Source organism: Mytilus edulis, chromosome 4, assembly GCF_963676685.1.
Source record: "Mytilus edulis chromosome 4, xbMytEdul2.2, whole genome shotgun sequence".
NCBI classification, from domain to species: Eukaryota; Metazoa; Mollusca; class Bivalvia; order Mytilida; family Mytilidae; genus Mytilus; species Mytilus edulis.
In genome coordinates, this window is record NC_092347.1 from 21,814,543 (window position 1) to 21,828,247 (window position 13,705).

At 29.8% G+C, this 13,705-nt stretch overlaps 1 protein-coding gene across 1 annotated transcript in view; it reads left to right on the forward strand.

Annotated features, from left to right (window-relative positions):
* LOC139519196 (protein unc-13 homolog B-like) overlaps nucleotides 1-13,705 on the forward strand; it is a gene marked incomplete in the record, with an annotated part of 129,819 nt that overhangs the window by 75,208 nt on the left and 40,906 nt on the right. Inside the window, 8 exon segments of the mRNA XM_071311085.1 lie at nucleotides 2,164-2,241; nucleotides 6,658-6,877; nucleotides 7,443-7,481; nucleotides 9,245-9,365; nucleotides 9,791-9,897; nucleotides 11,956-12,097; nucleotides 12,437-12,478; nucleotides 12,751-12,878. Coding sequence (XP_071167186.1) covers nucleotides 2,164-2,241; nucleotides 6,658-6,877; nucleotides 7,443-7,481; nucleotides 9,245-9,365; nucleotides 9,791-9,897; nucleotides 11,956-12,097; nucleotides 12,437-12,478; nucleotides 12,751-12,878 — 877 coding nt within the window.

The following is a 13,705-nucleotide window of genomic DNA, read 5'->3' on the forward strand; positions in this document are numbered from 1 at the left end:
GTGTGTTTTTGCTGTGTACTAAGTGAGTTGTGTATTGTACTAACATAAAATTGACTATGTATTTCAACAGGTGGTGAAGGTATAATAGTTGTGTAGTGTAGTTCGTTTTTACATAAACATGTTTGCATTTCTTAACATATTATTAGCTAGATATTTTTTCAAAATCACTTTTTTTATTTTTTACACATTTTCACTTGGAATCACTTTTTTCACTTTTTTTCTTCACAATAAACTTTTTTAAACATGTATATATAAAAGTTTTCTTTTATCTACATTTTATTACATTTTATTAAAACAATAGAAAAAAGGTGGATTCTTTTTTTAAGAACTAGATTTGTAATTTTCATTGTTGTGTTGCACAGTTTATAGATACACATTTAAACCGAAACTTAAAACAAAAAAGTCCAGATATTTCAAACTTCAAAAATTGCAGGTGTATGTATCATATCCATTTATAAGTCTTTAGGCATTGTTAGGTCATAAATAAAAAATGTAGGGTAATTGATTTTTTTGTCAATTTGTCAAACAAAATTAAAATGATTCAAATTAACATCCATAACGTTTGGTTCGCTCCACTGATTTTTGCTGAAATTACGGGCTTTGAACTTTGATAATTTAGGAAAATAAACAGTACCAGACTTTTTTCTAAGTGACTTCTCATATTGAGCTGAGTTTTAGTATGTCAGTTTACTATGATGAGTTTTAACTTCATTACATTTGGTTCTGCTCCATTGTTGAAATCACTATTGGAAATCAAGTACTTAGGACTTCCACTCTAAAATAAAATTCAACTTTTTGTTTTGGGAGGAAGGGCTATAAATGTCTTTCCAACATATCTTGTTAAAGATAACATAATTTTTGTGATATTAAAGTTTCCATAACAGAAAAGCATGAATTATTCAATTAAGAACTACAAATATTGGGAAAGGCTTCTTCAAATGACAGTTAGTAGACTTGTGCACAACAAACATTTTTAGAATCATGTATTCTTTTGGCTGTTATTTTTAATGTCCTAAAAAATCATAAATTTCGATAATCAAAAAACTATTTCCTTTATATTGTATGTATATATATGTAGTTTGTGTAGGTCAGAGTCTGTTTAATGTCTGTATATTTATGGTTTGTAGAGGTAATATCCAACTTACTGTAAAACGCAAGGATCTGTAGTATTTAAATAAAAAGTAGATAAACTAGAGTAACTTAAAATGATATTTTAAGAAAATAGACAGAAACACATTCACAATATTCCAATTTAATACTTAAAATTTCATAAAAAGGATATTTTAAACAGGTTATGATAGATATTGAATATTTACACTTTTATGTGTACATAAGAAATTACAACTGAATTGTGCATTAAGTGCAAGCATGCTACACATACATACTTACATATGTGATATTTTTTATTTGTAAATGCATGGAATCAGAATATAGATTATACTGCATAAGATAAATTTGATTGTTCATTTGCTTACAGTTGCACAACTTTTTGTTTCACTTATAGTTTGTTACTTAATTTATCTGACAAAAATAATGGTATACATCTTTAGGTTAACGGTTCTTTGTATTTCTTAGCTATACACCAAACTTTTCTTGTGATTCCAAGAAATGCTAAAGGTTTGACGTATTGTTTAACATGTTTCTTTTCTTATAATTTGTCCTCTCGGAAATGCAGTCTATAAATAAAATGAGAAAAGTTCAGACTAATAACACGGCTGGTAGTTTGGGTCCTCAGGAATTCATGTAAATGAAACAAATCATACATTTGGTTAAATTAATGATAATAACTAATAATTTGATGGTATAATGAATGTTATTTTTGGTGTAAAATAATACAGGTTGCAAAAAGTAAGCTAATAATTAAACAGATGGACAAATTGTGTATGATTGTATTTATATATCAACATCAGAGCTAAGGAAAAATTGGGGGAAATGTTGTATGTTAACAATTTTCCATGAATTACATTTTACTTTTAAAACATGGCCAGTAAAATTATCCATGTGTTCAATTTGACATCTACTTTTAGTCTTACAAATGTTCGATTAGCTTTCTTATTTATGTCATAAGATATAAATTTAAAACAAAATGTGCATCTTTTATTAAAAAAAAACCAATCTGAAAACAATAAATTTATGAAACAAATATTGACTTTGTATTTTCAGACAATGGCAGCCTCGAAGAGAAATGCTGGTGTTCCCTCTGCGATGGTAGCTAGACAGTCACTCAAAGATGATGAGTTGGTAGGTCCTATAACCACAACACAATGCACAGAAATATAACCATGAAGATTTCTTGTAGTTTAATCTGTGAACAGGAGATTTTCTTTAAGTTTAAAGTTTCAAAAGATCATCTATAGTGTCATTATACCAATCACAAATCTTAACACTTTGTAATATACACCTCTGCATAGACTAAATTTGAACTGACTAATGGAAACCTAGGTGTTAATTAGACTTTATGATTACCTGGTTTCTGACTGCATACCTGCCAACTTTCACAATTTAGGTGTGTACTACATGATTTTGACCCTTTGTGACGATTGCACGATCGTGATTATGAAAAAAACTTTAAAACACAATTATGTGAAAATCTACAAGAAAAATATGATTATTCCTGATTTTGAACAAAGGAAAGACAATCGTGATCAGCAAATCAAATTCTGTGTTTGTCATGATCAAATTAATAAGTCAATCAAAAACAATTTCTCTCAAGATTATTCTAACATACTAGATTTTAAACTTGTGTTGTATCAAAGGCGGATCCAGGGGGGGCCCCCCCTTTCGTGGGAAAAATTTGGTTGATTATATAGGGAATCACTGAAGTGTGACTGGAGCGGGCCCCCCCCCCCCCCCCCCCCCCCCTTACAAAAAGTTCTGGATCCGCCACTGTAGTATACCTTTCTTTGTGTGTGTGTTTATAGTCAGAATTGTAAAATCGTGAACATGGCAGGTGAATTTTCATCTGCAAGGAGGTTAAGAATACACAGATTAAGAATAAAAGCATGGCTGATTGACAAAATTCAATGATGCAGTACTAAACATATGTCATTTTTGTATTCAATTAAATTCCCAAATCATTTAAAGTACAATGTACAATTTTCATTTTTCACAAGGAATTAACAAGCAGGTTCTTAACAAGCCCCCACATGAGAGGTATCCCTTAAATGAGGGACTGACTGTCCCTAAGACAAGGGGTCATTTACTGTTGCACATGTTGTAAAAAAAGAAAAATTTAGATTTTTAACTGAAAATGTGTGAAAATTCATTATATTTGGAACAACTTTTCTAAATGAAGGGTCCAATAATCCAAGAAAGAGGATAAAGGTCCATAAACATTGCAAAATTATTGAATATATTTTGACCATATAATACCAGATAGATGTATAGTTCTTTGGGAAAAGTTTCTTCAAATAATATCAATATGTGCTCATTTGTACTTAAGGTGGCTCGGGTGTATTCAAAGTTTCTACCAGAAGTGCCGTATTTTTGGTTATTTTATTCTTTAAAGAAAATTAATCAAATTGGTCGAAAAAAAATAGGGGGTCACGGACCATTTAAGCTCAAAATTTTACTTTTAAACAGGTATGTAAAAGGGACCATTTTTCAATGAAATGATAGGGGAAATAGAGGTGTTGACATATTTTTTTCGGAATATCAAAAAAACGTTCTATGACAATTGTTCCAAATCTGTAATATGAAAAGCTGGAATACAGCTTCAAAGAATGAGCCAATAAAAAACATAGGTCACCGATAAGGAAAAAAAAATATTTTGCCTTACAACCCAAATTTTGGCGGGAAAATGGTAAAAATGGGTGAAACGTCATTTTGACCCTTTAAAAAATACCGATTATAACGAAAATATTATCTTAGTCACATAACTACAATGATTTAATATTTCTAATCAATCAAAATATGAAAAAAAATTACGACAAATACTTTTGTAATTTATGCGTGAAATTATGCGCAGTCGAATAGTCCCGAGCCACCTTAAACATGGTTTTTGGGGAAGACGGCTTCAGGCCGTCAATCCCCAATGGGGTTGACCAGAGTGACATTCCCTCACCTCATTCATTTTGTTTTTATAGTGTGGAAAACCCCCCAACAAATCTTATTGAGAATGATGAGATGGGGAGACACAAATGAATAAATTGACTTTAAACACTTTTTTACACATTTCCCTTCTGTTTCTCTCGAAATTATCGTATATTGAGCTCTCCTTTACACTATTTATGTTTCTTTTACAATCCGGAAAAATCAGTATGACGAGATATTCTAAATATATCCAACCTACATTATATTTTATAGTGACGTCATTGTTGGAATGCCACACTACACATAAGCAGGGATATCCTTCACTGGTTATTTTAATCATTCTCAAAGATTGTGCACTTATTAAAAAATAGTATTTGTTAAATTTAAACATAATGATGTTTGCTGTAGATGATTCAAACATCAACATGCAAAACTTTAATTTGTAAGTCAACAACTTTCAAAGTAAACAGGAAGTCTGAGGGGCTACATGAGATGGGGGAGAGAAACGATCTTTTCCATTTTTTTCTGTAAATCTCTGTTTTGAGAATCTTCCTCCAATTCAGGAGCACCTCAATTTATGAGCTAATTATCCACTAAAATAAATACTTAAAATGTGACATTTAGTATATGATAAGTAGGCTTCCATTAAAACTAAATTTTGTGTACCAACATAATCATTGTAATAGTTACAAAAAAAATTACAAATGTTGCATTTTGTAGTTTAAACTTCTTTATTCATGAAATTTTACAAATATTTCAAAATGTAGGATTTGGAAACAAACTTCACACAGTTTACATCAATCATATTGTTATTTTGTATCCCTGTGATGAGATATGTAACTGGGAACTTTATCAATGGAAATTTAAAACTGAATAGATTTTTCAGTCCTAACTTTCTTACGAAAAAAATTTAAAATCAATGGAAAATGGCCCTAGCCTGCAGTTCAGTCGTACACTATTAAGATTTCAAAAATAATTGTAGTTGTTGTTAAATGACAGAATTCAACTAGTTGGATTTTAGATAATTAACTATCAACTTTAATTGTATGTTTAGATTTAGAAGATGCAGATCTCTTCCATTGGTCTAAATTGAATCCTAAACTAGAGAAAAGAAATTACATTAAACAACAATTGATTCCAATAGTGTCAACCTTCCAAATGTTCTAGCTGTTCTTTTTTTTTCATTCTTTATATGAAGACTATCAAAAGATAACCCCCCCCCCCCCAAAAAAAAATGAAATAGAAACAAGGGCGGTCTTTCCCCTCAGAGCTATTCAGCTCTTTGATTAATGTCCTTGCATTTAGGGGTAACCCCTCATTTAGGGTGTTGTTCCCAACCTGTTAAAGGTCCTTCTTTGTGCACAATTTTAAATTGGAAAAGTCAATGATCATTTTATATATTCTTACACTAGAAAATAATTCTGGTCTTCTAGCTATATGATCATCTTTTCTACTGATATAATAACTAGAATCATGCAAATAAACTTAAGAAAAAAGCTTGTAGGCTCATCATACAAAGCTGACACTTTTTCTAGACAACAAACAACATGGGCAAACTACTTTACAAAGAACTGTAACCTTTGAAATTGTTTTCATGCACTAAAACCCCAACAGGGACTTTCAAAAGTTGGCAGGTATGCTGACTTACTTCCAATCTGTTCCAATACAATGCTAACACCCTAATTGTTGTATTGTCCTGACACCATGACACCATTAGAGCCTTCAAATGTGTGATTCACACTTTAGGGTCTTGTAGTGCAGTCTGTCTTAGTCACATTTATTAGATGCAGGTGATGGTCAGTGTTATTTTCTTATTATGGGATACAGTCTTATGGACATGGTCAGTGTAACTTTCTTAATGTGGGAAACTTATGTACAACAGAATATCATACTAGGGGATATATTATCATGTACAGGTGTTTTTGGTTGGTTTTTTTTTGTTAAATGTGAAATTTCAATTTGACGAGGAGAAAAAGTACATTTCATATATCAAACCTTTTTTTTTTTAAATCTATTTTAAAATATTTAAAAAAAAGAATTTTACCGGTAATAGAAATATTATTCTTCACATTTATTAGAAGTTTGACATGATAAAGGATTTTTTTTCAACAATTACCATGCAGTAATTTTAAACACAGCTAATTTATTAAGTTGAAGCTGATTGTTGTATCAGTGTCATAGAAGTTTTAATGGGAAGATAATGACTATTTTGTATTAATGAAGTATATTTGACTTTATGAAATATGATTTAATTGCTGTGATGCATCAATTACATTGTGTAATAACTGCATATGAATTGAAGCATTGCAGTGGTAATTAGGAATTATTAATTGGAAAATTGATGACATTATTGAAGTTAAAATTTCTACTTCCAATAAAATTCTATTTGAAATTATTTTATTTTATAATATTCATTAAAGCGTTGTTTTGGCAATGAAATTTGAGTGAATTTGGAATTTTCATTTCTGTAAAAAAAAAAAAATTTACTTTGAATTTTGTTTTATATTCAATTGATCTTACACTAAATCCATGACCTGTTACTTAGTAATATTGCAAACTATTTTGTATTAAAATTTTGCAATATATGATATGAATTATGCGGCAATCTTATCTTTCTCATTTCAGAAAATGCATGTTTACAAGAAGACATTACAAGCCTTAATCTACCCGATCTCTAGTACAACACCTCATCACTTTGTAGTGTGGACAGCAACCTCTCCGACATACTGTTTTGAATGTGAGGGGTTACTGTGGGGAATGGTACGACAGGGGGTCAGATGTACAGAGTGTGGGGTCAAATGTCACGAGAAATGTAAAGATTTATTAAACGCTGACTGTCTACAGAGTAAGTTTAAAATGAAACCTCTGAGAATAACATAGTAGTCCTCAGTCACTGAAAATAATCACAAAATACAGGCATGTGTAATACTGAATACATATAACATGAAAAAAATTATTGAAATATTGAAATGTAAATGTTTACATATACTGTTTAATGTTATTTGGAAGATCAAATACAAAAAAATAAACATATTTGCTACCCTCTGTGATAGATAGTTGTCTAATACATTATAACATTAATTTATACTATTATAGAAATAAACTATTTAATAAATTTATACCATAATAAACTTTGGATTAAAAGAAGTTGATCATAACACCTGTACATGAGACAAAAAAAGCATTTTTGAAAAATACCAGGCTACCGGTACATCTATACCAACATGTACTTTTCATTTATACAAGACTCATTAGTAAACCTTGGTTCAAAAAAGTTAAAAGACATAATTAAACATGTTAAAATTGGTTGAATAAAAACAAGAATTAACTTAAGTATAAAACAGTCATAATGTAATTAGTGCTTTCAATGCAGAGAAACATTAGTTTTATATCCAGAATTTATTTTTAAGAAAAACAAATAGACATAGACAAATTTTTGGCAGTTATAGGTAATTAGTCCTTCCCTATAGTGCATTCTGGACAGCTACTGTGGATTCAGTTATTTTTGTGGGTACCAATTTTTGTGGATTAAGGAATCATACACTGTCACAGATATTTAATTTTGCGGTTTTGCTAAAGCCTGCATACAAGGGTATTGAAAATTTGTAATTCATTAAACATTTTAAACTCGTGGTTGACCTGAACCCACAAAAAATTGGTATCAAACGAAAAATAATGAATCCTATGTAATATCTTCTATCTCTGGTTAAAACTGTTTGCCTGACAAATAATTAGCCTTCTGAAAGAATTGACTAACAAAAAATACCATCTATTAATATAGTACATTCTTCTTTAGTTCACTTATACTAACATTTAACTTGCTCAAGTGTTCTATACTTTATCTTCCTCAGTATAAAAGTTGTTTTTATGCCAGGCATAAAGTTCTACCCTTCTCCCTACATCCTGAAATTGGTTTCCTTTTTCTATTAAACTTAACTTTGCCTCAACCAAGTGTTATAAAATTTTACACAATTCCTATCACCACAAAACACAGATCAAGTGTGAATTCTTTACCTTTTTGAAGTTGTGCCCCTTTACAAATGGGGAAAATGCTGAATTGTTTGTGTCCTTTCTCCAACCAAATGTTATGAAACTTATACACAATGCTTATGTTCACAAAACTCAGATCAAGTAAAAATTTGGGTTGTGTTACATTTACCATTCTTGAGTTATAACATTATTTGCAACCTAGGGCATCATCTATTCCCCATTTATTTGTGGTATAAAAAGTTCATGAGCAGAAAAGGTGGTTCTTATTCTTATCTATGAAAAAAATATATGCTTTCTCTCTTTGAAATTAGAAATTAAACTTTTCATTGGCTTTTACAACTATCCATTATATTATATATTTTCTACATGGAATTCATGTAATTTGAGAAAAGAAGGTTTTTCGTTTGCTTTTAGAATTTTAAATACGTCCTGTATTTTAATGTAATGCTTTAGTACGCTAATGTCAGTATTTGAATTGAATTAATAATTATTTATTGATCTTCTTGTTTCTGATAGGATGTGATAGATATTATTCTATTATAATTTGACATTTGTACACTTTCCACGTCTGAAACAAGGTAGAAAGGAAAAATTATCTCTCATTAAATAAAGGTCATTACCGATTGCTGATGAAAGATTTTTTTTAAGTTTATGATTTGGCTAAAATGATATATGTCTTTGTCAGTTATTAACAGGATAATGTTATTATAATGACTTGATTTATCTTACACCTTAGAACGTGCAAGGTTAACAACACCCCCTCAGTGGCATAAAATGTATAACATGTTATGGAGAAATTATGTACGGTCTTATTGTACCTTTCTGATCAGTTCAGTAGAATGTTCCAAAAGTTCAGTTACTTATAGTTTCTGTGGTAAAGACTATTCAAATGTTTTATTTGCATTTGATTTTGTTTAATTCATTTAAAATACTGGTTACTAAAGAAATTTAATCACTTTTAAAGTTAATTCAAGTTGAGATTTCAAAGTGTTCCGATTTTACTGGATCTGCTTTAGAGACCATTTTAAGCTTGTTGTAAGGATATATACTTTAAAGAAGTCATCAAATGGTGTTGGATATAAGAAATGTAAAGGATGAAATATATTGAAGTTGTTGAAATGCAAATAATACTGACACAGGATTTCTTCGACTAAATATGAATATTTTTTTCTGACTTGTTAACATGTAAAAATAATATTAGCGTGGATGTTTATTTTTACAGGAGCTGCTGAGAAAAGTTCTAAACATGGTGCTGAAGATAAAACACAAAACATAATTAGTGCAATGAAAGATCGTATGAAAATACGGGAGAGAGTTAAACCAGAAATATTTGAATTAATTAGGTATGTAACATTAACTTAGCTTTAAGTAGGTACACACAACTTAAGCCATGTTTACCAATGAAGTTACTTATATAACAAAGTAAGGAAATCATGGGTTCAACTGCATGATAATCTTAAACAAATTTATACAAGTTTTTACTTGATCACATTTTCAATGTTTGATTTATTTTTGTTTTTTCATAAATAAAACTTGAGAGAATTTTAGTTTTATGTTCCAAATTTTGGTTAACAGATATAACAGAATACTTCTAACGGAGTTTTGAAAAAAATGTTCTGTGTTAAAAAATCATTCTGAGAATATGGTAGTCAATATGTTATAAGTTTAATGTGAGGAATAAAAGTGTATATTACACCCCATGTACAGAGAAATACTCCTGTTTTAAATGTGTACTTATGGACATTGATATTGTGCCCACTTTCAATAGGCAAGTTTTTGGAGTTGACAAAAAATCCCATACAGGTCACATGAAGGCAGTAAAACAAAGTGTACTTGATGGAACTTCAAAATGGTCCGCCAAAATTGCCATCACGGGTAAGTCTGTGCACGACACTGTATTGCACGACTAATGAGTGGTTTGTAACTGTGTAGCACGACTTGATGTGTAACTCTGTAGCAATATTAATAACTGGTGTATAACAAATGTGTACCTTATACAATGTGTACACCAAAGGTTTAATATAAACAACCTGTCAATTATCAAATTTTCTGACGTCAAAAACGAAAATGATTCGTGTTACCAAAAATTTGAATGGCAGTTCTTTATTAAGATGCTATTGAGACATTTAATTTGAATAATTTTGGGTGTAGCAATGATAGCTAGGTAGGGATGGTTCATGAACAAAACAATCATAGTCTAGTAGGAGTTATGATAAACTTTTGGTGTATACATTTGATTTCTACCTTAGGCATGCAATCATAACTATGAGATAGGTATTCTTACCTATATGCTACAAATAGATAAAAAATTTAGATATTTGACTGCACATTATATAAGTTTCATTTGTGAGAGAAAATTTTCTGTAGAAATATCAGGGAAAGATTCAATTTTTTGGTGAATTTATGACTGGGTCTTATGTTAACAGGTTTTTGGGAAAAGTCTGGATATCAGTTAACTAAAGAACTGGTACTTTAAGAAAGATCAAAATTATTTCATTGTCATGCAGCCATTATATAGGATCAACACATGTGATCTATACCTGATTTAAATCATATGAATCTTTATAGTATTTGTACTTGTAAAGGGCGAGAGGAGGGGGGACAAGTTGAGATGCTAAAAATTTTGTAGGATATGATTATGTATTAGAAAAATACCAATAGTGTGGATTCATAAATATTTGTTGGATGCCAATATTTGTGGATTTCCTTGGTACAGGTGAACCAGGAATTTGAATTTTCAATGAATTACAAATTATCTATTAAAAGGAATGAATGGAAACTTTGTCAAAACAATGAAATTAAACATCCACGAACATTTCCTCAATCCACGAAAATTGGTACCCACAAAAAAAAGAATCCACAGTATGCCATTAACAAATACTAATAGCATAGTTATGTTTGCATGCCTATATATCTAAGGTCATATAGAATTAATATCGGCTTGATAATACTATATGGTCCCTATTTAAATGTAACATTTAGAATTGTACTGTTGTTGTGACATTAATATTCTGTCTGGGATCTTTGTTTCAGAGAATATTATAACGTTGATACTAAAATATTCAAGGAACATATAAAACTAGCAAAACAATGTGTGTTAGATGGCACATCAAAATGGTCAGCCAAAGTGGCCATTACAGGTAGATTTGTGGTGGGGTGTGGTTTGGTGGCTTGGCTTGTGGCAGACATTACTAATAGTAGTTACTGACTGAAAGTTTTCACAGTATTAATAACATAATTTGACATTTTCAATGATTGGGAACTAAGTTTTTGGGAAAGTTTTTTGTTGTTGTTAAAAATTAGATAATTTGATTTTAAAGGGGTGGAAAAAGAAATTGATAAACAACAACTTTCAGTCTGTGTTTTAATAATAACTTAACAGCTTTTTGCCTTATTCTTCAAACAGTGGATTTAAAAAGGAGATGTTTTTTTTATTATGGGTTGTTTTCATCTAATACAGTTATTCTCAGATCAATACGAATGCACAAAGGTTAAGTTTTGAATAATACTAAAAAAAATGTGACAATTCATAGTAATAAAGTGATGGTTATACAAAATTCAAACATCAAATGCAAAAAACTACATTTTAAAATTCTGTATTCCAACATTTATAAATATTTATCAAATGGAATTTAATGTTTTTGTCCTTTTGCATGTTACACTTTCATTATATTTGAACTTGTTTGCTTTATTTTAGTGAAATATGAAACTTTAACTGCTTTAGATCATTGCTAAAGTTTGTTATCAATATATTTATATGATATTCATGTTTTATTAATTATTGTATGTTGCTCATAGTTAGGTAATGCAAAATGGTCAATAATTTATAGGATGTCTGCTGCTGTTTTAAAGAAATAATTGAAGTTAAAAATTCTTGATTTGTATTAAAAAAGATTATATTTTCATTTGAATTCCCATACATATTTATTTCAGTAAAATGTGCCCAGGGTCTGATTGGTAAAGATAAAACAGGTACAAGTGATCCCTATGTCACAGTTCAAGTTGGCAAAGTGAAGAAACGTACAAAAACAGTACCTCAGGACCTGAACCCAATCTGGAATGAAAAATTTTATTTGTATGTATATTTTAGTTCATTTTAAGTTTTCTGGTTTGGAATATGTAATGAAAAAAAACCCAATTATTTCAGAAATTACAGTATATATTAATAAGTGATGTTAAAAAAGAGTGACAGTAACAAAACTTTGTTATGTCAGTATATGTATTAATATAGAAATTATGATCTGAGTATTTTATTGATACAAGACTTGTTTTCTGTTGATCTTTGTCATGAGAGAGAAAGAGGAAACAATATTTGATAACAGAACTTTACATAAATCTATAAAAAAAAAAAAAAACACCTGTCATTAGGTAATTCCTAAAATATTTAATTTTATTGTATTTTGGTTTTTTTCAGTGAGTGCCATAATTCCTCAGACAGAATAAAAGTTAGAGTGTGGTATGTATAGGGAAAATGTATTGTAGTTTATATGCAATTTTATTTGCCTCACATAAAAAGCATCTTATAATTTTTTACAAAAAAATTGAAAAACAAAAACAGAATAAGTATCTTAGGATATAATGAGCAATGGAAACATATGAGTCTTATAATACAGAAGATAGACATGGAAACTTGGAAGTATTTAAATAATGGACTTATTTTAAAACTAGAAATTCATGGTCAGATATTTTACATTCTTATTGACAAGGCTACAATATTATAAATTATAGGGACGAAGATAATGATTTGAAATCCAAGTTACGTCAGAAATTGACCAGAGAATCCGATGATTTTCTGGGTCAAACAATAATAGAAGTTCGTACATTGAGTGGTGAAATGGACGTGTGGTATAATTTGGGTGAGTTAGACTAGAAGTTGGTTAATTATGAGAGTTTATACTGTGGATTCATTAGTTTTCATTGGATACCAATTTTCTTGGATTTTGTAGATATAGGTGGACCTATAATTAAATATTCAAAAGATGGCAAATTTCCTATAGGCATACATTGTATATGCAAACTTCAGCAAAACCATGAAATTAAATATTCACGACCATGTAAGTTTTACTTAATCCTTTAAAATTGGAACCCGCTAAAATAACTGAATCCACAGTATTGAGAAATGGTACCATGGGTACAATGTAAAAGGAGGCTTTGTGATTGAACTTAATTTTGTATCTTTCCAGGGATGAGGATGATGACATCAAATCAAAGCTGAGACAAAAATTTACGAGAGAATCAGATGATTTTTTGGGTCAAACAATTATTGACGTGACTACTTTGAGTGGGGAAATGGATGTATGGTATAATTTAGGTCAGTCAGCCCTGCACAATGCTCAAGCGTGTGTCGTCTGTCAAATTCTGCAGTTTTTTTTCTTTTTTTCCCAGAATCTATATCTAATTTCAATTCATGTATATGTTAATATGCATACTTTCTTTTTCATTAACTTGTTATTTTCAAAATAATACCAAGCTGTATATTGCTGTAACTCTCTGATTTATATGATTGTTGGTGCATTTTGTGATTCTATTGTGCCCTTCATCTCAAAAGATTTATTTAAAAATAAAGATTCAAGGTTTTCAAATTCCGAATTCTCAATACTATTTTAAGTGATAAAAAGAGAAATTTCAATTGTACCAAATCTCAGTCTTTTGTTGGTAATGATAATATTCAAATTCTAAATTC